Genomic DNA, 27,445 nt, shown 5'->3' on the forward strand with positions numbered 1-27,445 from the left:
TGACCCAAATGAGTATGTTGCCAATACCGCATAAGCCATAACAACAAGCATGGTGCCTTTACCCAGGTGGCCTAAACGAGTATGTTGCCAATCACAAGCCAAGGCAACAAGCATGTTGCAAATACCTGGCAAAAACAAGCATATTTCCACAAATTACATCCCCTATGGAATGAAGAAATTGGTTTGTATATCCGCAGTCCAAGTTCCACTTTCTTTTATATGATGAATGTTACTACCACCTGCTGGTGTTGACAGTCATTTCCTCTAATGCAGGGGTAGATGTGCATGCTTGTTGGCTGTAGATCTTTTGGTAAACCTTCATCCATACAAGTTTTCTTTTAACCCTTTCACAAGTAAATTTAAAATATTCTGTCTGACCCCCACCAGCGTGAGTTTTTCAAGGTCGACCGTTATTTAGAACGTATCACTCTATTGTTTCCATGGTGACGAGTCATTGCTTGTCACATGATGCACCACAGTCACAATAGTGCTGCATGACTGATGATCAACTTTTAATACATTTTTCCTTTTTATTAAAAATATTCACAAATTTGTTTGCTATAGCATGAAATATCTGATATTCCAAAAGATGGGCAAGTGGATGTGTTTTGCTGTTTAAACACTGCCATTTTAGTTTGTGCCTCAGTTCAGTAGAATTAGGTATATTCACTATGCATGTTTTCATAGCACTCAGCTGACACATTTGTTTGAAGGACAGCATAGGGCAGGGTGTGGAATAGTGTGTTTTGTCAGTAAAAAATTGCGTTTTAATCCGATTAATCGATTAAACTAAAAATAATGGTCCAACAAATCGACTATCAAAATAATCATTAGTTGCAGCCCTAGTTCTAATCACACTGGTGTGATCATACGTGCCAGGGACCAGCCAAGACTGATCACACTGGTGTGATCGTAGGCCTAAGTGCAAAAGTGTTAATAATCTTTAATCAAAATGTGAAAATGGCTTCCCTTCTGGAATGGTGTTGCTTCTCTGATGCGTCATTTGACTACTTGGGCAAAACATCCTTTACTGCTCCTCTGCAACAGACAACTACTGTGAGCTAGAGATGAGAGATGGAGATTTCCTCTTCAAATATCCTCTTCACTTGGAAATACATTACAACACTGAAGTAATGTCGGTGGCAACTTATGGTTCACACAGCCGTATGTCACCAATAACAGCTGGATAGTTTAATGCAACAAGTGTGACCTATATATTTAGGCATGAATATGTAAGAATTGCTTAACATTTCCAAATCCCTAGAACAAAGTTATATATTGTTCACGTGTACTTGCATTATCCCAAACAACAATGTTTAAATCAAGAGAAATATACTATATTTTAACCAGTGAAGTGGTCCATATCATCGCGTCACCTGTCAATGAACTCATATATCTTTGTTTTTCTTGGTTGACGGTTTTATTCCTGTAGAACCAAGAAAATACAGTGTTTTTTGTGTGTTTTTTTTTACCAAATACTGCCAACACAACTGATGCTGATAGAATGGTTATGAGCACTATATATTCAATCTTATGGGGGAAGCATCACCCCTAGTTGAAGCAAGCAAGGACAAATTTGTAACAAGTGTGTTGCTGTAGCCAAGTTTAAAATAATTGTATGGGATCTATTGAGGGAAGCTTACACCCCTAGCGGTGACAAAATCTGATAGAACAAGCACGTTGTACAATCACAGACTAGTATTACAACTATTGGTACACCCTGCAGCAACAGCTCCGAGTTAGATGCAGCGTGCAGCTAAGCAATCAAAATATGCTGATTCACAATCCTTCACGGGATCATCATTTTGCTAACTTTAACAAAGCATGTTGTAATATAATCAGATAGCATAACGAAACAAGCATGTTTCCAATGCTTCCATACCTGTTTCCATGCATCTCATTGCAACTTTGTGTGCAATATACTGTATTTGCCAAGTAGGTAAAATGTTTGTCTCTAGTTTTAAAAGGAAAATAATTTTATTATCATGCAGTTAGCTTTGAAAATCAAACATGGAGATGAAAAAACAAGGATTGTAGCCATTGTATTGCTAACTTTTAAACATTGTTTAGTTGTTTTGACACCTATTACACATTCACTACCTGTTACACATTAGATGAACAAAAGTATTTAAAGACCCACTGAAGTGTCTTAAAACACGCAGCATTATTCAATGTGTTGACGATATTTTCCCTGAAACAGGAAGGCAGGGTGGCACATATCAAGCAACTTGCGTTTTGTTTATATACACAACACAATTTTGACACAGTTTCAGCTCGGTAAAGCTGTAGTTTCCCCCTCATATCTAACCGTTTCTCATTATAATATCCTCCATATCACTTTGAAATACAGCATTTTGTGCAGAATTCAAATGGGTCCAATATGTTTTGTTGTCTGCGCTGACGTGATCCGCTTTGTGCACTTGTGTCTCTGGACTGGAGCAGGCTGTGTGCTCTCACACTTAGAAAGCAAATCAAAATGAGCTACGGACAAAAAAACTGATGCTGCACATATCCAAAAAAGTTAGGTAAAATTTATTGTCACAAACCCAGCAAACAGAGTGAGAGTATTAAAATGCAAAATTAGACCTTGGACATCAGATATATACATTTAATAAAAATAAAAAAACATACTAAATGCCCTTATATTAATGTATATGATTGTATAAAACTGCTTCAAAAATCCAAGCTCAGTAATGTATTTCCCTTGTCTTCATATAAGTATTGCATTTGGCGGCATCCACTTGCCTGACTACGTTCAAGCGGTCTTGGAAAGAAAAGTCCTTCCTTCCGTAATGATTGTTTGAAGAGAGTTTAATTTTGGCCCGCTGTTCAGAGAATGATGTCGAGGTTCTGTTTGGGACACTCTTCATACAGAGCATGTTGTGACTTCTCAGCCGTAGCGCTGTAAGGCAAATGAGGGCAAAGATCAACCACAATTCATGTGTATCAGGTTTAACTGTGATGTATGTTCTTCATAAAATATTGTGGTTTTCTTGAGGTGCTGAAATCTTTGTTGTTTTGACTTGTGGTTTATGTTCTATTCAGCCTTCCTTTTTTTTTTTAATGAGGGGGGTTGGGGTGCTGATGAAGTTGCTGCTGAAGTCCATTTTAGAGTCCCTACTGTAAGTGTCAACAAAATAAACAACTCAAAACAAAAAGAAACTAATCAACAAAAGGGTCTCCAAAAAGGTGTTTAAAACTTAATAACATTGTAAACTGCAAGAATTCACACTTATGAAATCTCTGAGGACAAATTAAAACCAAGGCCCAGATTCTGCTGATGATTTCAGCACTTCTGTGTGGATTTGGGAGGAGAATCTGCAGAATGGATTAGGGCTGATGATTAGTCAACATTATCAACAGTAACTACATTTTATCAATATAGCTGAGGGAAATGCTAATTATCAATGCAATGTTTTACTTAATGCACTTAAATTGTATATCGATACTTCAAATGGCACAAAAGACTAGTTTGGAAATGCATTTTGTTGAAAATTAATTAATGTGGTGTCACAACAAAATTGAACATGTGTCCTATTGTGTCTAGACCCCTGGACTTGGCATCGTTTTCTGATATGTCCTTATATATTTGCTTATTTAATAATATTTATTTATAATAATATTTATAGCTGTAGATGCTATTTACTAAGTGAAAATAGTAATATATTCTACTTACACAATATAAAAGTAGCAGTTCTTTGCAATATGTGTAAATAGTAATTACATGTAATTTATACTTTATTTTGACAGATACATGCTATTTGCACCTCAGTATTGTTGGACATTAACAGGGTGCAATAATAACATAGAGTGTAAATTATTATATTTATCTAAATTATTGGATGCCGCCTTAATGGGACAATAAAAGCCCTCCCTACACCTACCCCTAACCCTACCCAATAAATGCTTTTATTATTATTATTAAACATTTCGTTAGGTACTTTATTTCCACATTTAGAACATTTTCTTATTTTTTATTGAAAGTAAATGCCTTTCCGATGTGATTTGTGATGAGAAAAGAGATAAGAGTGAGCTCTGCAAAAAGCGGATTCAAACCTGGGTCGATCGCATCAAAACCAAGATCGTTTAGCCATACACTTTACTTACTACGCCACTGAAGATGTTAAAATATAAGTGGATTGCATAGAACTACAATCTAATGATTGAAAACACGGATATATTTGGCATAGAGCTCTTGACTCTGTGATGTCTCACCTGAGCCTGGTCCTCTCCACATCCTCTACAGTGTCTGGTAGGGGATTATTGGCCGTCTCAGGCAGAAACATAGTGAGGGCGGCCCCTATGAGTGGGCACAGGCCGAATACCACCATGGGGGCGTGATGGCTGATGTTTCTCAAGAGGTAGATGATGGGTGCAATCACTCCACCTGCCCGTGCACACATCGAAGCCATACCTATGCCGTTTTGCCTGAGAAAAAGAAAGATGTGTTTCCATATATCACATCTCAACTGAACTTTGGAAAGTATTAATTTATTAATTTATAAATTAAAGTATTCATTTACACGACAACAGCGTTTTGGTGGCCTGAGAACGCAAAATAGATGAAATAGATTTTTGAAATAGATTTCAAAGTGCAAGTTTTTGAAAACGATACCGTTATCATCTCCATATAAACTTAAAAAATGTGAATCCGTGAAAACGGTTACCGCGTTTGAATGTGTATGATCACAGACGCGTAGTCTTTCTTTACAAAATGACAATGCCAGCTACTTGTCTGGCATGCATAATACAGGATCTTTAGATGTTTTCGAGGATCCGTGTGGATTGGGATCATTTTGATTACGTCGTCATCTGTACAGAGGGAAAAAAAGGTTTCCGGATATAGTACATTGTTGTCATGTAAATGCAGACTTAGTTTATCAGCAGCTCTGAAGAAAACAGTGATGTAATCGTCCAGCTCTGTTCAGTTCTCATACAATGTTGTCAAAGCAGATGGATTAATAATTGAAGAATAATAACTACAAAGGCAACTAATGAAATGAGAGTCACTATCACTACTGTGATTTTGAGCAAAGCAGTAAGCTTCACATTGATCCACGGGGACTTTCAATGCACTTAGTGTACTTTATATAAGAACCTTTCAATGATATGGTCAAATTTATAGAGACTCTATTCAAAGCCTAGTAAAAGCATCACAGATGTGCCTTAAGACTTATTTCACACAGCAGTCAAGTAACTGCAACAGCAGGCTTGTGTAGTGCTTTCATATGGACAGCGTGTCTGTATAAAAAAAAACAGTGTAGGTTATAACATTTAGTATTTATTTTGATATTTGGCCATAAATTGTAAAATTGAGTTACAATTTTGATAGCCCACTAGACATTCTAATAACTATAACGTCCTGAGAACCAGAAATGTTTTTAATGAAATTTTGTGAATTTAGTCTTTTTTCGTGTCATTACATTGTTTAGAGCATAAGAAAAAAATGGAAAAATAACATTATTGCAAAATAATATTTTATTAATAAGTTATGCTAAGTCCCCTGTAAAGGACACCAGGACTCAATAAAAAAAGACATGAATAGACATAAAGGGCAAAGGCAAAATAGGCAAAAACAATACATTTTTAGGTTTCAGGATTTTTTCATACCAAACTTTGTATAAAGATGATTCTCAACTATGTTATGAAAGATATAACAGAATGATTTGATATATAATTTTGCTTTATGTAAGATGTGTGTAAAATGGCCATAAGCGGGTTTTTCCATTAAATACAATGTATCTATACATGCATATTATTTGCATATATGCATATATTTGTATATTAATGTGTTCTTGGGGCACCATGTAATAAAAAGTGTAATAATGGGAGTAGTAATTGGCAAGATTTTCATAATAATATCTAATATTTCATATGAATTTTGAAATATAATTTCTTTCCCTATTTACTTCAGTTGCCCGAAATGCCTAATAATCCTGATGTTAGTGGACATGGAAAATCAATGCCTTGTATCATAACAGAAAGTCACATTTTGATATGAAACCCCATAACATTTTCCTGAGATGTTGATTCATGACAAACAATAAAAAAATTATTCAGATTTAAATAATAATTACAAAATATTTTCATATATCCATGAGTGTTAAATTTGATCACTAAATTAATGTCAGTCATTTTTAAAGTCCGCTACAGAGGAAAAAAATTATATTTCTGGGTCCCAACTTTGCAACTACATGTCTGTCACAAACGCCAGTGAAAATTCCACCGTCGGCCACCAAAGGTCACACTCACCAGAGTACTGACATTCACCCTCACTCTGGGACTGATTACTGCACACCTGATCCTGGTTACTCAACCTATATCTACCCTGGTTTCACACACATTGCGAAGTCTTGTTTGCCCCGGCTGCATTTCTGAGCGTTTATCCCCTGTTATTGATCTGCCTGTGTTTTGACTCAGCCTTGGACTATTGTTTGTGTGCCCTGTGCTACCTGCCCTTTGATCTGTGTTTGCCTGGACTTTATTCATCGACTGTTTGCTGCCTGCCCCGACCTTTGCCTGTTATGACCACGTTTTCTGCCCTGCCTTTGATATTGCTGTTCGCCCTGGCTTACCGACCCACACCTGTTTGTACTGTGAGTTTGAGTTCTTTTAATAAACTGCAAATGGATCCCAATCTGACTGAGTCATTGTTACAATGTCAAATAACTCTCATTACAGTATTAGTAGACTGTTAGGTTAGGGTTCAGGTTAGTAGAATAAGCTGACATGTACTTACAAAGATGATGAGGACTGTCACATTTACATCAAAATAATAATTAATCTGCACCGAACCTCAAATCATAGTTATAAACTTTTTTCATTATTGTAAGCATAGAAACATAAAAACACTAACCACTATTGGAATAAATTGCAATAATGTGCAATAAATTGTATGAGTCAAATCTCCTGTGCTTATATTTTTAGTAGCACTGTTAGTTTTATTATAAGTTGCTGCTTATATAAAGTGTAAACGGCTTAAACCAAGAGGGTTTTCTGATCTTAAGCCGCGTTTCCACCGCAAGAACTTTCCCCAGGAACTAGGAACTTTGGGGTGGTACTCGGTGAGTTTCGACCGCAGGAACCAGGGTCTAAATGAAGTTCCGGGTAAATATTTTGTGGCTTTATTTACCTCTCAGCCTAATCAGGCGAAAACTCCCAAAACTCTTGTAATGCCATCAAAACAGACCTAACTTTGCCAAACTTGGAGACGAACTAACAATCTTATGTGGCGTGTACACCGGACGCGAATGACGCAAATAAATTTCACTATTCGTGCGAAGTTGGACGCTTGAACATTTTGAGTTTACTCGCTTCATTCGTGCATGAAATTCGCTTCATTCGCGTGTGACATTCATTGCACAACAGAAGTGAATTTTCGTCATGGGAGGGGCTTCTGCCAGCCGGCACGTCTCGTTGAAAAATGGCTGATATGGGCTGTGTTTACACGTCTTTTTTTGTAAAAATCTGCTGTTAATGTGTGACAACGTAGTTTTAAGACTTTTTCAGGCGATAATGTAGTTGTTTAAAGCTCAAATCTGTGGTTTATTTATAAAAAGAGTGCCTATTTGAACATTTTATCTGGTGTTTTCTGGAGTTGTGAGCTCCAGTGGATCAGCGGCGCACCGCGCTTGTTTACCCCAGCGAAAGTAGCCTTTCCTCGGCTAGTCCTTCTGCCGTCTGCCGCTGGCTCTGATGTCTCTGGTGTCTCGAGCTATAATTCGTCTTGTGTATATGTAACAGGCGATCTTTGGTCTCATGGATCTATAATTTGTTCCCTGGCAAATGGTTTAGGCTTGGGGCAAAGTGAAGTTATTACTTTTTTATTTTTAGGCTATAAATGTGCGTTACAGTTGTAGCCGACTAGCACTGACTTTGAATGTTTGACTGAATTGTTTTGATTTATTTCATGTATAGCTTATATGACATTTAATATTATCACAGTGATAATCATATTGTCTTAACCAGATATTAATATACAGATTTTCTCCTCATTGTTGTCAGTACTAGAGCAAGCTCCTGATTGGTTAACGTGGCGCGAATATCCGCCAAAGTTCAGATTTTTCAACTTGAGTGATTTTGGAATATCCGCCAAAGTTCAGATTTTTCAAATTCGCGCAATTCACACGAATCACGCGTTCAAAACGCTCAATTCGCGCCGCCGAATGCCTATTCGCGTCTCTGCATTGACTTAACATGTAAATCACTCACGTGAAACGCGCCATTCACGTCCGGTGTGAACGCACCATTAGGCTGTAACTTTAGTGGTAACTCACTTCAATCTCCATTAATGACTGAATTCTATTAGTGTCCAAGTCTTTCATATTTTTCATATTTGAGTATAACGTTATCGCACTTTATGAAACACTTGCCCTTGCTTACCTGATGACTGTTGGAAAGACCTCTGCTGAGTAAATGTACACAATGGACAATGATGCAGTGATGCCAAACTTGCCCACCATGGCAAGTACAGTGCGAACAATGGACAGATCTATGAGGACAGAAATTATGGATGGATGAGTTTTGTTATGAAAAAAAGAAATGGTCTCTTGTTTTGTTTCACAAAACCTGATTGCCTGGAGGGGAAGATTACCCACACTAATCTTCATTCTGAGTCCTTATTTCAATCATGGTATCACTTTTTTTTTCCATATTAGTGAGTTATATAAACAGTTTGCGTAAGTCCAGGTTTTTAAATGTTGCCCAGAATTCTCCAGACTTCTGCCCCATCAACAGTAGTAAACATTGGCATGATTACTGAGGAGCTATGACATCATTACATCAAATGGAGCCCGTGGTCTGTTTATTGGAGGGAATTATTACTATGTATCAAGTAAAACCAATGGTAACTCATGCACACTGCATTACATGCCAACATCTTTGGGGTTTCTTTATTTTTCCAGAACGTCTGCAAGAAACCACATACTGTAGGAAAAGGGCCTTCTTAAATTTGAAATGTTGTGATTTTCTAGATACAATATCTTAAAATGCATTGAGAAACAATAAACATGCTCCTCTTTCATTTTCTACCAACAGTGTGCCAGAATTTGTGCTCAATCTGTAACTGTTTCTAATACAGAAAAGGTGGTTCTGGGCTGGAAAATAGGCTCTGCGTTGGCCTATAATTTCCTGCAGGTTTTAGAAGTACTACAACTTAGTCTGGTATAGACTGATGCAAAAAAAAATATAACTGGCACAAAATTTGATCAATTATAACAACCAGTGAAAAAGGGGACATTAAGAGTCCAAGTGATTTTAGAGTTCTAGTTAAGTAAATGTTTGGTTTTTCACCTACCATCTGGAATGAATATGGTTAGAAGGCAGGCCAGGCCACCTACTGCCAAGAATGCTAACTGGGATATCCTGCGCGAGCGGTTTAGGGTGAAGAGAGTAATGGTACGTGCTGGCATCTCCACCAAGCCAAAGATCATCTGTGTCAGGTAGATATTCATACCAAAGTTTGAAATATTGAGTGACAGCCCATAGTACACCAGGACATTCACAAACCTGTAACAAACAAAATCAGCATAATCAAATAATTCTATTTTGTGAAGCAGAAAACTGGATAATTCCTGTTATGAAGCACCCTAAAATAAGTTCTAAAAATGAATAAGGGAATGACCCAACTTCAGAACTATAGCAGAAGTTTTTTTAATTATTATTATTATTATGAAACATAAAATAGAAACATGCAAAACTTAGGGAAACAAGAGCCTCAGCAGGAAATGCTAGAATAAATGACTGAATTAGAGTATTACCAAAACCACACACCCCCAAATGCCCAGCAGTTTCTTCAACAGCTTTTGTGAACAGTACGCTGTAGTGTTTTGATATGAGGTTTGCTCTATTGTTATTTGTTGATTTAGAGTTAATTGTGCATGACTTTTATTAAATAGTAACTAAGTAACACAATTACGGGAGTAATTCAACACTGTAATGCATTACTTTTCAAAGTAACTTTCCCCAACACTCATTATCGTCCTTGGTGTGAATGGGCCTTTACTCTTGTATCACTCATTTTCTCAATAACTGCATATTAGCCTTTTCTTTCATTTTTGAACATTGAGAGTTTTAGACCTAAACTTCAAGTCCAACGGATAAATAATTAATTCTCAACCCAATTTAAATTGGTTGTTTACAGTTAACTGTGCACTTTTACCACAAGTAGAAGAGAATGAGGGACTGTTTCCTCATTTTGGGCGTTCGGACCAGATCAATGACAGTGTACTTCCTCAGGTCAGAGTTTTTAGGGCTCTGCAAAACAAAACAAACCAATTTTAACTTAAGGTATTTTTAAACTACATACCTCCATAGTTCAAGTTGGAGACTGTGACTATTTTGTACATTCTAAAGTGAACTGTAACTCTTTCACATCTCAGATAAAATGCAACTTCATAGCACTACTGAAAAATGTTATGTCTTGTGGTAACAGTGTTTTATAATAAATAATTAGTTGGTCCAAGATGACTATAAACTGGTCCAAAATGGTTTGGGTGGTTGGTAAGCTAGAGAACTAGCTGGTGATTAAGAGAGTCAACCATTTAAACCAGAACAGCATTTAAACCAATGAACAGGTAGCACTTTAATAGGTAAGTTCATCAAAAAAATGAAAATGTTTTCATTATTTACTCAGCCTCATGTTGTTCCAAATCTGTATGCCACCCCACCCCTGTACTCATGACTCTTCCATTCAATTACAATGAATGCTGGCTGGAACTTTCACAAAACACAAATGGACATAAATGCAATATGAATATATGTTTAGTACACTATATTTTTTCCTCTTTCTGAAGCCATATGATTTGAGTGAGAAACAGACCAAATTTGTTGTTATTAATTTGGAATCTTTCCGACCAATGAACTCCTTAAGCCCAGTAAACAGCTGGCAGCTGGTTGCACACTGGACGAGAAGTGGCACACCTTGTCATGGCTACAACAACTCACAGGTATTGCACACCAGACGTGACATTCAATATTTGCATTCTCAAATTCACAGTGGCAGTCGAAAACAGTAAATCCAATCGCCATACAGGCAAAAGTTCACTTCAAAAATTAACAAAGTGGTGTCAACGTTTAAGGTTGGTGGTGGGTTAGGCATTTGTCATCTCTGCCCTAACTTCCGGACTTCTTCAATCGCTCAGCTTAAACCCTGCACCCTTTCTTACAATCGACTGCAAACTCACAATAATCTGTTTCATTCTGAAGTATTTCCAGTGGCGGTTCTAGACCACGGTAACTAGTGGGGCCGGGCAGGGGCCACTTGTGCTTTTTAACATTTATCTTAACCAGTAGTTAAATAGGTAGTTCACCTACAAATGAAAATTCTATCGCCATTTACTCACCCCCATGTCGTTCCAAATATGACTTTCTTATGTTGAACACAAAATTAACTTATTTATTTTATTAAACTGTTGCATAAGATCGCATTTGCACTCATGCTATTCTGGGTAGAAAACAGAACTCCTGTGATATTGCACTCGTTACTCATGTAACAGCCTATTGCTTATACTGTAGTCTATATCATTATGTAAATGTGAGGGCATTTTCACACTGGCAGATTAGTTTGAATAATTGGTAATGTGAAAGTTGTCATGCGGACCCGGGTGAGCTGAGCTCAGGGGAACTGAATTCAAGACTGCCTGAAGGAGATGGTCTGAGTTCTGTTGCGCAAATTGCGCTTGAGCTGTGCCGCGATTCATGTGAATGTGAAAGTAACAAGGACTCGGGTGCGCAAGAAAAGTAACCTGCGCATGCATTTTATCAGATGACGATGTATTTAGTTCAATAAAACACATGTAAGGGATGATAGTGTTGATGATTTACCTTGGATACGAGCGAGAGGGAGCCTGTGGTGTATTCGCGGTGTAGAACGCGCTCTGACGCGGACCACAACAAACGTGCCCAGTGTAAAAACGCTCTGAGACTAAAACTCAAACAGGGGCATTTTTGCAGCATATCTTGAAGCACTGAAATGGTTTGGTTAACAACATTCTAACTAATACAGGTTTTTGGAACAACATGAGAGTGAGTTACTTTAGGTGTTTTTCTTTTCTTTTTGGGGGAACTAACCCTTTAAAGGTCCCATGGCATGGCATTTTTCTATTATTTTATAATGTTTCCTGAGGTGTACTTATATTGTTAGTATGATTTTTACATCATAAAATGTCATAATTTAGAAATAAAAGGATTTTTTTCAATACTGATGTTTGCCCTGTGGCTGACTGCCCTGTTTCAAGAGGCGTGTCTGCTGTGAGACTTCAGTAAAAACGCCCACTGTTGTGATTGGCTGACATCTTTGCATTTGAAATGAGTGGAGGGGGCGTGGTTTAACGAGGTCTAACAGGCACGAGCTGCTGCCAGAGAGACGGATGGACCGGAGTTCACTTCACATCAGTTCTGTCAGTCTCAGTTCAGTGAACTGTTGTAGTTACAGCATATACTTCAGGTTATTAGTCTATTTCTAGTTGGAGGGACTGTCACTCATGTCAGAAAGTTAGTAACTTTAGTAAAATATGGATCAGTGCTGACTGGAGACGCGAACCGTTCACGATTCAGTCCGATTTGGTGAACTGGTTCGGTTCACTCAAAAGAACCGATTCAAAAGAATGATTCGTTCGCGAACCGGACATCACGGAGACGGAGCGATTGCTAACAAAGTTATTTATAGTAACTATTGAGTTATGAGAGCGCTGTCAGTCAGCGCGAGTTTATTGTGTTTGTATCTGAGCGTTCTGAATAAACACGAGTCCCAGTCACACCGAGTCCGTCTTCATCCTTATTACCAACTTTGTAACACATGCAAAGTACCATTACAGCTGTTGAGATGAACAAGTTACGAGTAAGTGTTGATAATAGCATTATTTTTAGATATGTTCCTATCATATGAAAAGCGTCAGTGACTGAGTGGAGTTCAAAGTCGTCAAGTCAGTAAAATTAATCTACAGTATCACTGCTGCATATGGGTGAAGTTACACACAATGTGTATAAAGAGAGCTTATTTTATCTATAATCAAGTGCGTAGCAACCATTATAGCCTGCGTTTTACAACTATTTGAGCGAATGCAGACTGAGTGACGAATCATTCATAAACAGAAAATTGTTTGGTGCGATATGATTCCAAATTTAGGTTTGGTGCGATATGATTCCCCCTGGCCTCCCCCTAGAACCGCCACTGAGTATGTCTGTCACAGAATGGAAGAAAATATCTGTTGCTACTTAATCCCCTTTCAATCAATTGCTAGAGTGTCTTCTATGTGAACGCAAACACGGGATGGGGACCTAGTAACATTTTCAGGATTAGTTCCGGAACGCGCACTGTGTGAACAAAATATATATAGCCCCCGACCACATGACCATAAACGGAAAACAAGCATAACTCTGACACATTAATTTATTCAGCTTTGTTAAATAAGGGAGATTTAAATTGAGCAACGCTGGGGAAGCTCTTAGAAGAGTTTGAAAACCCTGGGCATATAGGTTTTTGTGTTGTTTTTTGAAGCTCAAGGTTCTCATTTATTATATTTCATGGCAAGAACGATCAGAACAATTACTTTTCTGTTCCATGGGATTAGAAGTGACATAAGTGAATAAAAGATGACAAATTATTATTCCTTTAAGATTTTTTTTTCAGCTATATTTCCCAGCTAAAACTAACCCCGTTGTATTGTGCAAACTGTCTGTGCCAATAGGCACATAATGGCAATGCCTGAAGCCCAGGAGGAGTGAAGTGAACAGACGCTATAATTCTTTTGTTTGAAAACAAGTTTTGATACAAACTTTGGTTTGTTCACGTTACATGTCAGTAATAGTCAAATAGTCATGCCAGTATAGTTAAAAATCTGACTATGAGTGAGACTAAGTGAGACTATATTAGTGAGACTAAGAGTATGCCAGACCTGAAAGAGTTCAATGTCGTTGTCCACCAGAGGCTGGCCATTAATAAGTGCCACCTTACGAATCAGATCCAATGCCTCTTCATGCTTCTTATTGGCCATTAACCAACGGGCAGATTTAGGAAGCACCCTGAGAATAAAAAACAAAAAAACAAAACATGAATAATAGGAACACATGCATGAACATATGCTCCAGTGGCCTCAAAAGTACTTGGACAATTTTGGACACGTCACATGTCATTATATTACATACAAAATTTCAGTTATGGCATCTGCAAAAGGAATGATAAAAGATATTTTCTCAGAACTAACTAGGCTTTTACAATTCCTTTTAACCAAATAGTTTCAAGGAGATTTCTAGTGGACGTGTGAAGTCAGTTCCCCTCAATTTCACACTAAGGAGGTCTGGAATACCTAAAGCATTCAAATCTTTAAGCATTCCATTCATTTTAATTGCTGTTGCTTGGCTTCTGCAAGACCCCTGGAAATAAGTAATTTAAAATCTGAAACCAAACTTTATGTAAAACCAAACCTTTTTGAGCCTAACGCCTGAACCATAAATGCAATGTGACTTAACACTTTGGAACATGGGTGCAGTTAATCTCATTAACTATTCCCACTAAATTTCAATTCACAAGTTCACACTTACATCAAATTAAATAAAGTAAAGATTATGTGTATTTGGCATGCTGTCCGGGGGAGGGGTCCGGGCTCTGAATTTTGGCCCGAACTCAGAGTTCCCAGAGTTGTTTTTCTATGTAAACACGCACTAGTCTGACTTGCAAAACCGTTCCGCTTGCTACTGCTAACACTAAATCGCATACAGTCCATAAATCAAATTATGTCCTCATAAACCATAAGTAAACACACACAGATGTTGCAAAACTCGCGCATGACAAGCCGCTATAAGCAGGCACCATTATAAGTTATACGTTTTACAGTACGTATCACATAGACGGCCTGCTGTAGTCGTCGTTGCTGCTTCTCCTGTTCAATTTCAGCCTCTAGATCTGATTCTGGATCATATGTATGGCTAAATCCGATTGATCTCCATGGTTTATTTAGGATAAAGTTTTTTCCACATTTATGTCACAGCTTTCTCAGCTTTTCTCAGCTTTCTCAACGCAATTGCTGCGTGCGCTCGTGATTCTTTAATTCCGCCCACACGATACGCCTCCAGCCACTCGTTTTTTTCCGGAAAGACTCGGTACAGCGTATCTTTCTTTTATAAATATAATAAAACTAAAGACTTTTCGGAGATATGAAGGATGCAGTACTCTATAGGCACTCAAGATTGACATGAGATTGACTGAGTGTTTCGGCGACGGAACTCATTCAGCTCCGTGTGCGTCCTTTTAATCTATACCGTCAGCTCTACATCTTCCCTTGGATATTGTGTACATACCACGACGGAAATACATACATTGCGGGTCTCGGCGGAGTTATAACATCGTTCAGGTATAACACCTTATAATTGTACTGTTTCTGACCTGTCCATATCAGATCACCTGCTGGTGTCTTTTTATGCCCAACGGGCAGTTTTTAAGGTAAACCTGTGTCGTCCGATCACATTTAGGAATATTAAGAACATTGATGTGCCTACTCTTGCTGATGAACTTGCCATCTTATCCAGTAAATCTGATTTCTCTACTGTTGATGATCTAGTTTCATATTACAATGATGGACTGAACATGATTTTAGATGATTTTGCACCTGTGAAAACTCGAACCGTTTCATTTGACATTATTTTCGCCCAATTTCGAATTTAGCTTTTATCTCTAAGGTAGTGGAAAAGTGTATTTCAATACAAATTCAAGAATATCTTTCTAATAATAATTTGTATGAACAATTTCAATCGGGTTTTCGTCCTCACCATAGCACTGAGAATGCTCTTGTCAGAATAACCAATGATCTGCTGCTGGCAGCTGACTCTGGGCTTTTAACCATACTTGTCCTTCTTGACTTGAGCGCTGCATTTGACACTGTTTCACATAAGATTCTTCTTGACAGGTTAGCTTCAATTGGGATTGCTGGCACTGCTCTTTCTTGGTTTAGGTTGTATCTTTCTGGACGCACTCAGCACTAATTACTAAATTAAAAAGTTTTAAATCAAGAACATCTGCAGTCACCACTGGTGTTCCCCAGGGTTCTGTTTTGGGCCCACTTCTTTTCATTATTTATATGCTTCCCATTGGTTTTTTTGAGAAAACATGGTATTCATTTTCAGTGTTATGTGGATGACACCCAACTTGTCTGCCAAACCGACTGGTTCTTTTCCTCCACCGTCTTTGTCCAGCTGTTTAGCTGAAATTAAAGACTGGCTATCAGTGAACTTCTTGAAGCTAAATGGCAACAAAACTGAGACCTTACTTGTTGACACTAGATCCGTTTTATCGAAATCTAATAATTTTTCTTTGTACATTGACAATATGCAATATCTCCTTCCTCACAGGTTAAAAGTTTGGGTGTTATCATGGATAGCACACTATCATTTGAAACTCACATTAATAATAATATCACGCGGACTGCATACTTCATTTGCGTAACATTAACCGGAGAGTCCCTCCCTCTCAACCAACAATACCGCAGTTCTTATTCATGCATTAGTCACTTCACGTATAGACTATTGCAATGATTTTCTCACAGGTGTCCCCGCTAAACTGCTACATAAGCTTCAGTTGGTTCAAAACTCTGCAGCACGTGTTCTTTCTAGATTACTTTCTACTGAGCACATTTCTCCAGTTCTTCAGCAATTGCACTGGCTTCCAGTAAAGTATTGAGTTGAATTCAAGATCCTGCTTCTTACTTACAAGGCACTTCATAATCTTGCACCCCAGTACCTTACTCAACTTCTTCATGTTTACACTCCTTCACGTACTCTGAGATCTTCATCTTCAATTTCGCTTGTGGTACCTCGGATTCGACTGACTACCATGGGTCCAGGTCTTTTAGTTATGCTGCCCCCCGCCTATGGAACTCCCTTTCCTTTGATGTTCGCAATAGCGATTGTTTATTGACTTTTAAAACACGTCTTAAAACCTATCTTTTTATACAGGCTTATTTATAACATGTTTTATTGAGTCTTGACTGCACTTTATCTGTATATGCAGAGTGTTCGTGTTGTGTTGTGTATTGATCTGCATTTTGCTTGTGAGGTGACCTTGGGTGTTGTGAAAGGCGCCATTAAATAAAACACATTATTATTATTATTATTATTATTATTATTTGTGTTTCCTGTAGAAGAGTTTTCAGCTTCTCTGCAACTCACCAGATGTAGAACAGGAAGAGGAAGCCGGGGGCAGATATGGCCAACTGCAGTTTACGCCAGTCTCTGATGAGGTAGGCCACCCCTGCAAGGAGGATGTAGCCAAAACCAAAGAAATAATCTGTGATGACCCCTGCCAGCATGCGGTTTTTGGGGCCCGTCCACTCAGTACCTGCAAAATTAAAAGACAAAATGCAGACACTCACAGCAAACCAGAAAGTCTCAGAAACAATCAAGTGGTAGTTCAGCTTTCACACAGCTTTTTTTAAAATCTATATTCAACAAACAATCAGTGCCCAACAGTTTTCAGATCATTAGACAATGACTGAGACTGGTCTCAGACTAAACATTATTTCAGATTCTGATTGTGTCTGGTCTTGGAGGCACTACTACTGAACCAGACCTATAGAGGGCAGCATAGCCGTGGCTTGTGTCAGCTACAGGATATCTGCTCTGAAGGACAAAGAAGGAGAAAAGGTTTGTGTTTGCCTGCTCCTAGCTGATCGTCGAATTTTGCTTCAATGAGAAATCGTGATTTGAGGTTATTATCAAGCGGCAACCTCCTGCAGTTTCTCTTGAAGCCAATACGGAAGTGACTTAAACTGCAATTAATCGACTGGCCTCTAGAAACAGGCTCCAGAAGGGAGCAGAATCTCATTGAGCCCCATGTTAAAATGCCCAACTTCACAGAAGAAAAAAAAAACATGTTTACAGCCTGGTACAAATTATGGTTTTGGTCTATACGGCTAATTTTGCCCTTCATGACAACTGTGAGGGGGGTGATTTTTTTTTTTATAACTAATTCATTTACATTATATAATGCCTTAAAGTTCTACGTAATTAAGGGTGTGGCCACTTTGAGTGACAGGTGGATAGCCATTTATCTGCTGTCTGTTAGCAATCACGTCACCTCAGCTCCACCCATGCGCCTTTTTGGCCATTTTCTATGATCTATGATCCAAGATGGCAACGGCCAGCTCGTCCCTACTTTACGCTTCAAAACTGCTCTTCAGAATCCTATGGGTGACGTCATGGACACTACGTGCATATATATATTTTTTGCAGTCTATGGTTATTATACACATTATGTTGCATCAAAGTGAAAATCATAATTGACATTATAAAACAAACACACTCAAAAAAAAATTATAAATTTTAATTAAATTGAAATAAAATGTTAAAAATAATTAAATGTAATTGTTATTAAAAAAAAAAAAAAATTATTATTATTATTTATCTAATTACAATGAGTTAATGAGTTAACATGAAAAGTAACACAATTTAATATTTTGTCACAACTTAATTGTGTTCAATCCACATACTATATTTTACTTAATTTATTTGTGCTAAAACTACATGAATATTTTTTGTTGACATAACAAACTGGGCTGTGTTTCCCAAAGTATTGTAAGCCTATAGATTGTAGAAACACTGCCACAAATGGTCTCTACAATCAACTTAGCACACAATGCTTTTGAGAAATGCAGCCTTGGGCAGTGGATCTGTAGTTCCCCGCATGCTTTGCAAGGGACTGCATTAGGAAAGTAATTTTAGGGATTAAGTGTTATTTTATGTGTTTTTATTAAGTGTTATTTTATGTCATGGGAAATATGTTGGTATGTTAATGGTCAGTTTTGTTGGACAGTTAGTTTCTGTTATTGAATGTTGTGGTTACCATTGTTTGAAAATTAAGCCTTAGAAAAAAAGTTTTTAAAAACTGGACCAGCATAAACCAACTAAATTATGTCAACCCAAATAAACTGATTTATTCTAAATTAACACAATTGAATTGTGTGTAAAGATGTCTAAACATGATGATGATCTTGACATTGGCAGGCTGCAGCCTATGACGTTATCACCCGGGCGACCGTGAGTATAAAAGGGCACCTGTGAAATACATCATCCAATTCTTGTCTGAAGGAGATGTGTGCAGGAATGCTGCAAGCATGGCAAGGGGACGCAGTGTCTCTTTCCATATTCTCAGGGAACCATGGTTACATGTGTAACCCAAGACGTTCCCTTTCAAAAGGTGTCCTCATCCTTAAGGTGCACCAGCAATGATTATGGACCGAAGCTTCAAAAGAACGGATGCCTCAACCAGATGACACTAAAGAGAGGAAGCCTAACTACATTCATATTCGGGCCAGCGTCCAAGGAGACTCAGAGAGAGCCTGACACTCAGAACTAGTGATAAGGCAGCCCTGAAGAGTGGAGGCCTCATAAGAGAGGCCTAGACACACTCTAACCCACAGGCAATACTGAGAAAGCTTGAGGCCTCAATACAACAACTCTCACAATGAGAGGAGGTCTAGCCACACTCCACACTTAAGGTCAGTAGTAAGACAGTAGTAGGGAGACACCCATAGAGCCTAATAAATTTGGTACTGCTTAGCCGAGCTCTAGGACACGCTCAGGACGCCTTGCAAGGAGGCTCACAAAGAGCCTACAACTCGTAAAGCTGTCCCAGTGGAGCTTGGGGAAGCAGAGGCCTCATAGGATAACTCTCTCTAGCGAGAGGAGGCCTAGCAACACTTGCAGTAGCTAAGAAGGCTCACAGAGAGCCTAAAGCTTAACCTATGACTGAGCTCATAGGATGAAAGAACAGTACATCGTACATCTGTCAAGGAGGCTACAAAACAGTGCTAGCAGTCTGACACAATAATGAGAGGAGCTCAGAAGAGCGGAGGCCTCTAACAGAATGACCTAACAATGCTCTGGTTAAACAGTGACCAAGGAGGCTTGTAAAGATCCTAACAACTTAGAATCAGGCCAAGCTTGGAGGACAGAAGCCTTAAGGAGGACTAGCTACATCCAAAGCATGTCAGGGAGGCCTATAGAGGGCCTAGTGACCTGACACTAAAATATATCTGGGCCTCAGCCCAACCTAGATGCACCAGAGGAGGCTCAAGAAGAAGAGCCTACACAGGCCTGGTTCCAGAATCAAATCACTGAGGGTGCTTCTGAAATTACTGAGGGTGCTCTAGTAAAGTGCAGGCTAAGCAACGGCTCCACCATAGCAGTGTACAGTGAGAAATTTATGATTATTCGTTTACAAGTCATCACTTTTACCAATAATTGGAATTTCACAAATATTTTGCTACAAATGTTTATCTACTAATCTATTAATCTGCCTTTGCATTGCTTTAATGTGTTATTTAATGCGATTTATTTAAGGTCATTACATTGTTTGGAGCATAAAAAACAAATGTATATCTGAAAAAAACACAAAAAAAAACAATCCTATGGTATATGTTATATCCTCTGCTCTGTAGAGGACACCAGAATTATTTATTGAGAAAATTAAAAGACATGAATAGACAAAAACAATGGGATTTTTTTTTTCATTCACCAATCAATTTTTATGCTTCAAGCTTTTTTTTAATCCAACCTTTGTATAAAGATTATTCTTAAAATGAATAAAATAAAAATGTCAACAATAAACCTCTTACTTACATCATGTCTTGACTTTGTTTGATAATGAGAGGTTTCGCGACCCAGTATTAACTCAGCACTGAATAAAAACTGTGATTGGCTACATTACTCACCGCTGCAAAAACACGCTGTAAATAGATGCATTTGTATAGATGCACCTAACTATGTTCTATACCCAAAGCAGCTTCAAGGATGCTCAAAGGGAGCATGCCACTGATTATTTGGTGGTCTTTAAGTCTAAATATTTATAATTAAGTATAATTATTTTAAGTCTAAATGAACCCTAATTTTAAAGAAGAAGAGACGGCCTAGCAGTCAGGTAGGCTACAGGAGAGCCTTGCAACTCAGCTTGTAGTTTGTCCCTGGAGGCTCAAAGAGAGCCTAACGACTTGACAACACTGTTTGCTAAAGCAGGGGTCTAGTCTAACAGACAAATTCTCATATGAGAAAAATAAGCCTAACAACACTCCAGACCTAAGCAATAGCTTAGGGGGCTCACAGAGCCCAAAAAACAGCTTCCCGGGGAGGCTAGAAAGAGCCTAACCAACTCGCACCATATGCAGGTGAAACTCAAAGAGCGGAGGCTAAATTAACTCTATTGCAAGAGTAGGCCTGTGGTGCTTCCTAAGGCAGTGGCCAAGGAGGCTCAGAAGCCTGACAACTCAGCACCACCAGAGGTGGAGCTCTGTGGACTGAGGCCTGTTTTTTCACTCCTGGAACCGTGAAACACTGACCGCATTTTTTCTTGATCACTTCCCTCAGATCTTTCCTTCTCCCCCTGGCTTAATTTTCCCCTTGTTTAGATACACGCTCAAACAAACAGGTATTCTGAAGACAAGTAAGAGGATGACGTATTTCACAGGCTTTTATACTAATGGTCGCACTAGTGATGACATCATAGTCATAGCCAGAGACATTACCCATAGCAACTCCTAGGGGACGCAGCGGGAGTTCCCTTTTGAAAGGGAACTCTGAATATATAGAATGAAACTTGAATATATATGAAAAGAGTGTGTGAATATATGGAATGAAACTATGAATATATAGAAAGAAACTTGAATATATATGGAATGAAAGTGCAAATTTGCCAGTACTTAATGAATAATGTATAGCTAGCTATATCCTTGTTTTCTGAGCAATAGCCTTCTGAATTCCATGTCTTTAAAAATGGCATTCCATGACATTTTCCAATAATTTGTTGAACAAGAAAACTTTTTTTTTCAACAGCTGGTCATACTCCAAACAATACAGACAGTTTGGAGTTTAATTCCCATTATATTGAGGATCAAATTTATATTATTGCAACACTCTTAGTGCTTATGAGTAGTCATGTTCATCAAAATGTTGCTGAAAACATTATGCATCATGCTCTGAGGTTTTAAAGAATCTATAGGGAGATGTTGGCTGAAATAGCACTCCAAGTAAGCTGATATACAAGTGCATGGTATGAGCGCACATTCTGCACTTGTAGATAGGGGCTGCTGTGAGTGGTCCCATGTGAGGTGGAAGGCATATTTCTTCCTGTATTAATGTTTGCCTGATAATCCGGAACTTCACTGGCCTGTGAGGTTCACTGCATTCAGTCTTCCGTGATGAAATAGTGAATACATTTTTTTATCAGTAGAACATATTGAATACGGTTATCAGTATTTTGTTAATTAGCTCATCATTACTTAGGATTGCTGCTACTAGATTTTCTCTAGACTAGACTAGTTCAAAATTCAAAATTCAAAATTCAAGAAACACACACATTTTGTTATTGTTATTACCAAGAAAATCCCTTTGCTACTAAAATGTCAGTTACTTTTTGACAGTCAATGTACTTCAAGTTAAGATGTTGGGAGTCATTAGTGGATTTCTTACTTACCCAACACAAATGCATTCATGATTACTGCAGACACAGTCATACCCACCACGAAGCGCAGTAGGACATAAATGTAGAAATTTGGGGCGAAAGCGACCCCCACTCCAAAGATGGCCTGTACTGCTAAACCATATAATATGATAATTCTTCGGCCATACCTGAAACAGCACAGAACCGTAGTTAATTTCATTGATACACTGTGTGATTAAGCTCAGATAGTAATTCATTTCCTAGAAAATAGTTTCTGATGTGTCTACCTTTGTGAAAAAGAAGTGTGCTTAAATGTATTGATTGTACAGTACACTCGTAGTGAACTTCAGATATAAAAATGTAAAGCCTAATGAAGAGAATATAATATTAAGGTAATAAATGGCCACTTAAATGTACTTAGAGTACACTTTCATTACATAATGACTAAATTGTTATGTTTTGATAATATTTTGTCAGGCTTTAAATAAACTGTAATGTGTTATTTGATAATACAATTAACCCTCTGGTGCTCTTCGTTTAGGGGTTGCATTGGTTGTCTTCCCGGTCATAAGTGACCAGACACCTAAAAATCAAACTTCCTCCACCCCAGTAAAACCAATGCAATTTATTTTTCTTCAATAATATTTTTTCTATTTTCTTTTGTATTTTGAGATGATTTGATGGTACTTATTAATATTTATGCAATAATTATGGTCTATTTTTGCCATTGAAAAAAAAACTAAAACAAATGTTATATTCTTTTTTATTATTTTATTCTTTTTAAATAGTATTTCAGGTTAAAATAAAGTCTAGGCCTTCCAAATATTTTTTTTTTGAAGGAAGATTAGCGCCCTGTTTTGGAATTATTTAAGAAAACATGCAACCATGTGTGTAACCACTAGAGGTCTCAATGGAGAGGCTTGTGAATTCACTAGGTCTCTTTTGAACACATTTAAGGATTTTTTTAGATGGATTTGAATATATATTTTAAAAATCTCAAAGACTTTTTATTATAAAGTTTTAGATAATTTTGTTTTGTTAGAAATAGTGATTTAAAGTGTTAGTTTATGCATTATGATAATAATAATAATAATAATAATTATTATTATTATTATGTATACAGTGTGTGAGTGTCTGTGTGTGAGTGGATGTGTTAATGTCACACTCTTGATGACTTTCTTTCAGCATTGTGGCAACAAAATTCTGTGAATTTTTATGTTTTTGCAGATTTCCCATTAATTTCCTATGGTGGTCATTTTTGACCAAAGAGCACAAGTGGGAGTACTTTTTTTACGATGCCATTCTAAAGAAGCTGTGATTTTAAAAAATTCCAAATGTGGTTCATAGGTTCAGTGGTTCATAGGTGTGTGTGTGTGTGTGTGTGTGTGTGTGTGTGTGTGTGTGTGTGTGTGTGTGTGTGTGTGTGTGTGTGTGTGTGTGTGTGTGTGTTTAAGTGTACGTGTGTGCGTGTGTGTGTGTGTGAGTGGATGTGTCAATATCACACTCTTGATGTTTAAGAGTGTCACCCCTTTACTGATGTGTACTTTTTTTCAGCATTGTGGCCAAGTTGTAGACTGTACACACAAATATTCAGTGAATTTTTGTGTTTTTGCCGATTTCCCATTCATTTCCTAAGACAATTAACGCTACTTTTTTTTTTTTTTACTATTTTTTTTTACTACCAATTAGCATGCTCGAATCATGACCCCAATTTTTTTGTGTTTACATACCTAATGCTAGAAAAGTCACCAAGTTTCATATCATTCCTATGAAGCTGTGATTTAAAAACTTTCAAAACTGACAGAAGAGCACTGGAGGGTTAAGGTATAAGGTTAAGGCTACTAAATTGCGAATTACAAGTATATTTAAACACGTGGCATACAAGGTTCAGTTAAAATGGCATTAAAGTATTTGGTCTACCATATTTCAAAGACAATAAAAGTAATTATGAAGTCCTACTTACGTGGTTCAAAAAGCACCCTTAAATCCAACTAAGTGCATTTAATATAAATAAAACCATAATACATTTTGATTTAATTGTAAATAAAGTGCAATTAAAGATCGAAAACATTATATTTAGTTCACACTTATGTATTATTTTATTATTTCCATAATAAGTACCCTTTTTAAAAGTATGCTAAATTGAGCTTCTTTTTCACGTTGGACTGGACTGGTCTGTTCGAAATGGTTGCGTATAATATTTCAAGCATTCCTGTAGGAGCTGTCAATGGTGCTACTAACACAAATGTCATGAGTGATTACCAGGTAATGCTTGGACTGATCAAAATAATACCCCCAGGATGCAATATAAGTTGGTTTTAATAAAATGCCAGGAAATGTATAACATTTAAAAACATATCTTTGATTTGAAAGGACATGATACAGTGAGGTAACCAATCTCAAACCTAATATTTGAGAGGTTTCTCGCTACAACATGCAGATGTAGAGGATGTTTTTAATTTGCACATGCACCAATTCGTATTCATTAAAACTATTCACAGTATTATATGTAAATAGTAATGTAAATGTTTTAATTTTTTGTTTCAAAAATTATTCGTATTTTAATGTTATCTTCACTAAACTTTAACTTTCAACTTTCTTGCCTGCATTTGCACAGCTTTGCATTTGAAATTTATGAAATGTGGCTCTAATAACACAAAATAATATAAATTGTTCAAAGAAAGACAACTATTACTGCACACTTGACCCTTTTCCTTTAGACAAATATTGCAACAGACTGTAGAGCACACAGATTAAATATTTTTCAGCTGCACATTAACACATCCAGTCCATCATTGAAAACACACTATGCATTGGATTTGATCCTTTTTGTAATGAGTGTGTATAACATTTTGGCTTAAAATCATATGACCCAGACTACATTCATTATATGTTCACTTGCATTGAGGAAAGGCATGATTTTTGCTGACCGCAATATTGTTTGTGTGGTGAATTTTTGGCTGCCAAGAGTATGAAACCATCAAAGTTTAATTTTGAGCAATAACCTATTTTGGTACTATTTTGAGTCCAATGTAAAATCTGCGTCTTGAAGCAACCACTGTCATACAGTAGATGGTTCACAGTATCATGTAAACATGTCTGTAGTCTTTCCAGTATTTTAAAGAATTCCATCCATTCTCCCTTCAGTTCATTCAGCAGTTAATGTTTTTACACCACAGTGCTGCTATTGTCTTTCCAACTCTGAAATGTGAACATGTGCTGCTTATTAAAGCCGCTCTCTAAAGCCACTGCATTTCCAATACCTCTAATCACCACTTCTCCCTATAAATATCAGTAAATGAAACCAAGACCACTTAAATAGAAGTCCACATACAGTGCAGAAGCCCTCCTAGACATCTAAAAAGTGTGACAGAGCATGAACTCCATTTCACAAAAACAGAGTAACATTTGTCAGCTTGCTGATTTGCTGTTTTGAGCTGAATGTTTCTATCTGTATAGAGTTTTCCAGAGATCTGTTTATGTAAAATATCCAAAACTTCCTGGTATTTGAGCTCTTGTTCAGGCACGCAAATATTTTGTACACATTTAAATTTACCTTGAGGTTCTTCTACTTACTTATCAGCAAGGGCACCAAACAGCACAGCTCCAACCAGCAGTCCAAACATATAGATAGAAGAACCAATGTTGTTCAAAGTGGAATTTTCACACACAAGATCCCACTGTAATATAAGGTGACAAGGAAAAAAGAAAATGAATCAGTTATACTTCATAACCAGGTCATACAAGGTGGTTTGTGGAACATGGTGGCTGGTTGTTGATGGTCTAAGGTCATCTATCAGTCCTAACCAGCTTGGCCAAGATGGTCTATTATACAAGCTCAAAAACCTGTCGACCAGTTGGTACAGTAACCCATCAATCATCCATCTCGACTAACTAATGACAGCTTATTACGCTTATTACAATATAAATTGCTTTAACTGGAAACTGTTACAACATGATATACTGCTAAAATGTGCATATTAGTACATTTAGAGTAATAATGTATCCTTGAGGATTACTATGAACATTTTAGGGGTAAGTAAGGTACAAAGTTGTCCATTTGAGGGTACGGCCCCAGTGACAAGCTGCATATTTTTTCCAGAGTGTACATAAACATTTCAGAATCACATTTCAGAATTAACTCTCATCTCCCTTCACCACAGAACAGAGCGTCTTTCAATCAATCTTACAATTACTTTGATTTAGATACTTTCTCTTCTCGCTATATAGACCTGGACTACAGAAAGGCATTTCCTCCACCTCAGCCCAGCAGCTGGACAGCAGAGAGCAGTATCAGATAGTCAGCTCCTGCTGTGAGGTTGGGACAAGTTCCAGTGTGAGTAAATCAAAGCAGGATCTGCCAAAAGGGTCCTGCTGTTTTCAACCCATCTCGCTGGTCACATGTCGCAAAAGGAACGCAGTTCCATTTGTCGATCTTGCAGTCCTGTGAGCTACACTTCTTTATTGAACCAGACTTAGATGCCTTCACTATAGGAGGCCAGAAACTCTCAATGTATTCTGCACCTAAACCATCTAAACCACAATACATGACTGGCTCTGATAGCACCAGAGAGAGAGAGAAACTAAGTTCCATGAGAGAAGTGTTGTGCTTGTTACATCACAAAACTACCACATCCAGTTATACAAGCAAAATCTTTTGAGATTAATACTCACCTCTGTGACGATAGTACTGAGATAGACTTCCTTACTGAACTCCCAACCTTCTGCGCAGCTGTTTGAGGTGGACGGGTGCTCAGTAATTGGTAAACTATGATTAAGCTGAGACAGAGGGCCATTCTGATAGGACATGCAGGACTCCCCGGGAGCAATGCTGAAGTTGAGGCCCAGCCCAGGGCCACCACTGTTGCCCGTTCTGCACAGGTGAGGGGGCACAGCCCCAGTGAAGACAGACACCAACATGTGGAAGGCCAAGAAGATCTGTGGCAGACAGATCCACACATAAAGCGTCTTCTGGAAGCGTCCAAACCCTCCAATCCGGTTCAGGACCTCGTCAAAATTCAT

At 37.7% G+C, this 27,445-nt stretch overlaps 1 protein-coding gene across 1 annotated transcript; it reads right to left on the reverse strand.

Moving 5' to 3' along the window:
* Window positions 1-2,512: 2,512 nt before the first annotated feature.
* On the reverse strand, window positions 2,513-27,445 carry LOC307134946 (solute carrier family 22 member 6-B; the record flags this gene model as incomplete). The annotated part of the gene is made up of 10 exons (XM_079831038.1): window positions 2,513-2,902; window positions 4,216-4,428; window positions 8,383-8,491; window positions 9,296-9,507; window positions 10,160-10,254; window positions 13,896-14,022; window positions 17,161-17,329; window positions 22,457-22,611; window positions 26,000-26,103; window positions 27,098-27,445. 10 exons carry the CDS (start codon window positions 27,443-27,445, stop codon window positions 2,830-2,832), a joined length of 1,605 nt encoding a protein of 534 aa, XP_079687164.1. The 3' UTR covers window positions 2,513-2,829.

Source organism: Gobio gobio, assembly GCF_949357685.1.
Source record: "Gobio gobio genome assembly, chromosome: 12".
In the NCBI taxonomy this organism is placed as follows: domain Eukaryota; kingdom Metazoa; phylum Chordata; class Actinopteri; order Cypriniformes; family Gobionidae; genus Gobio; species Gobio gobio.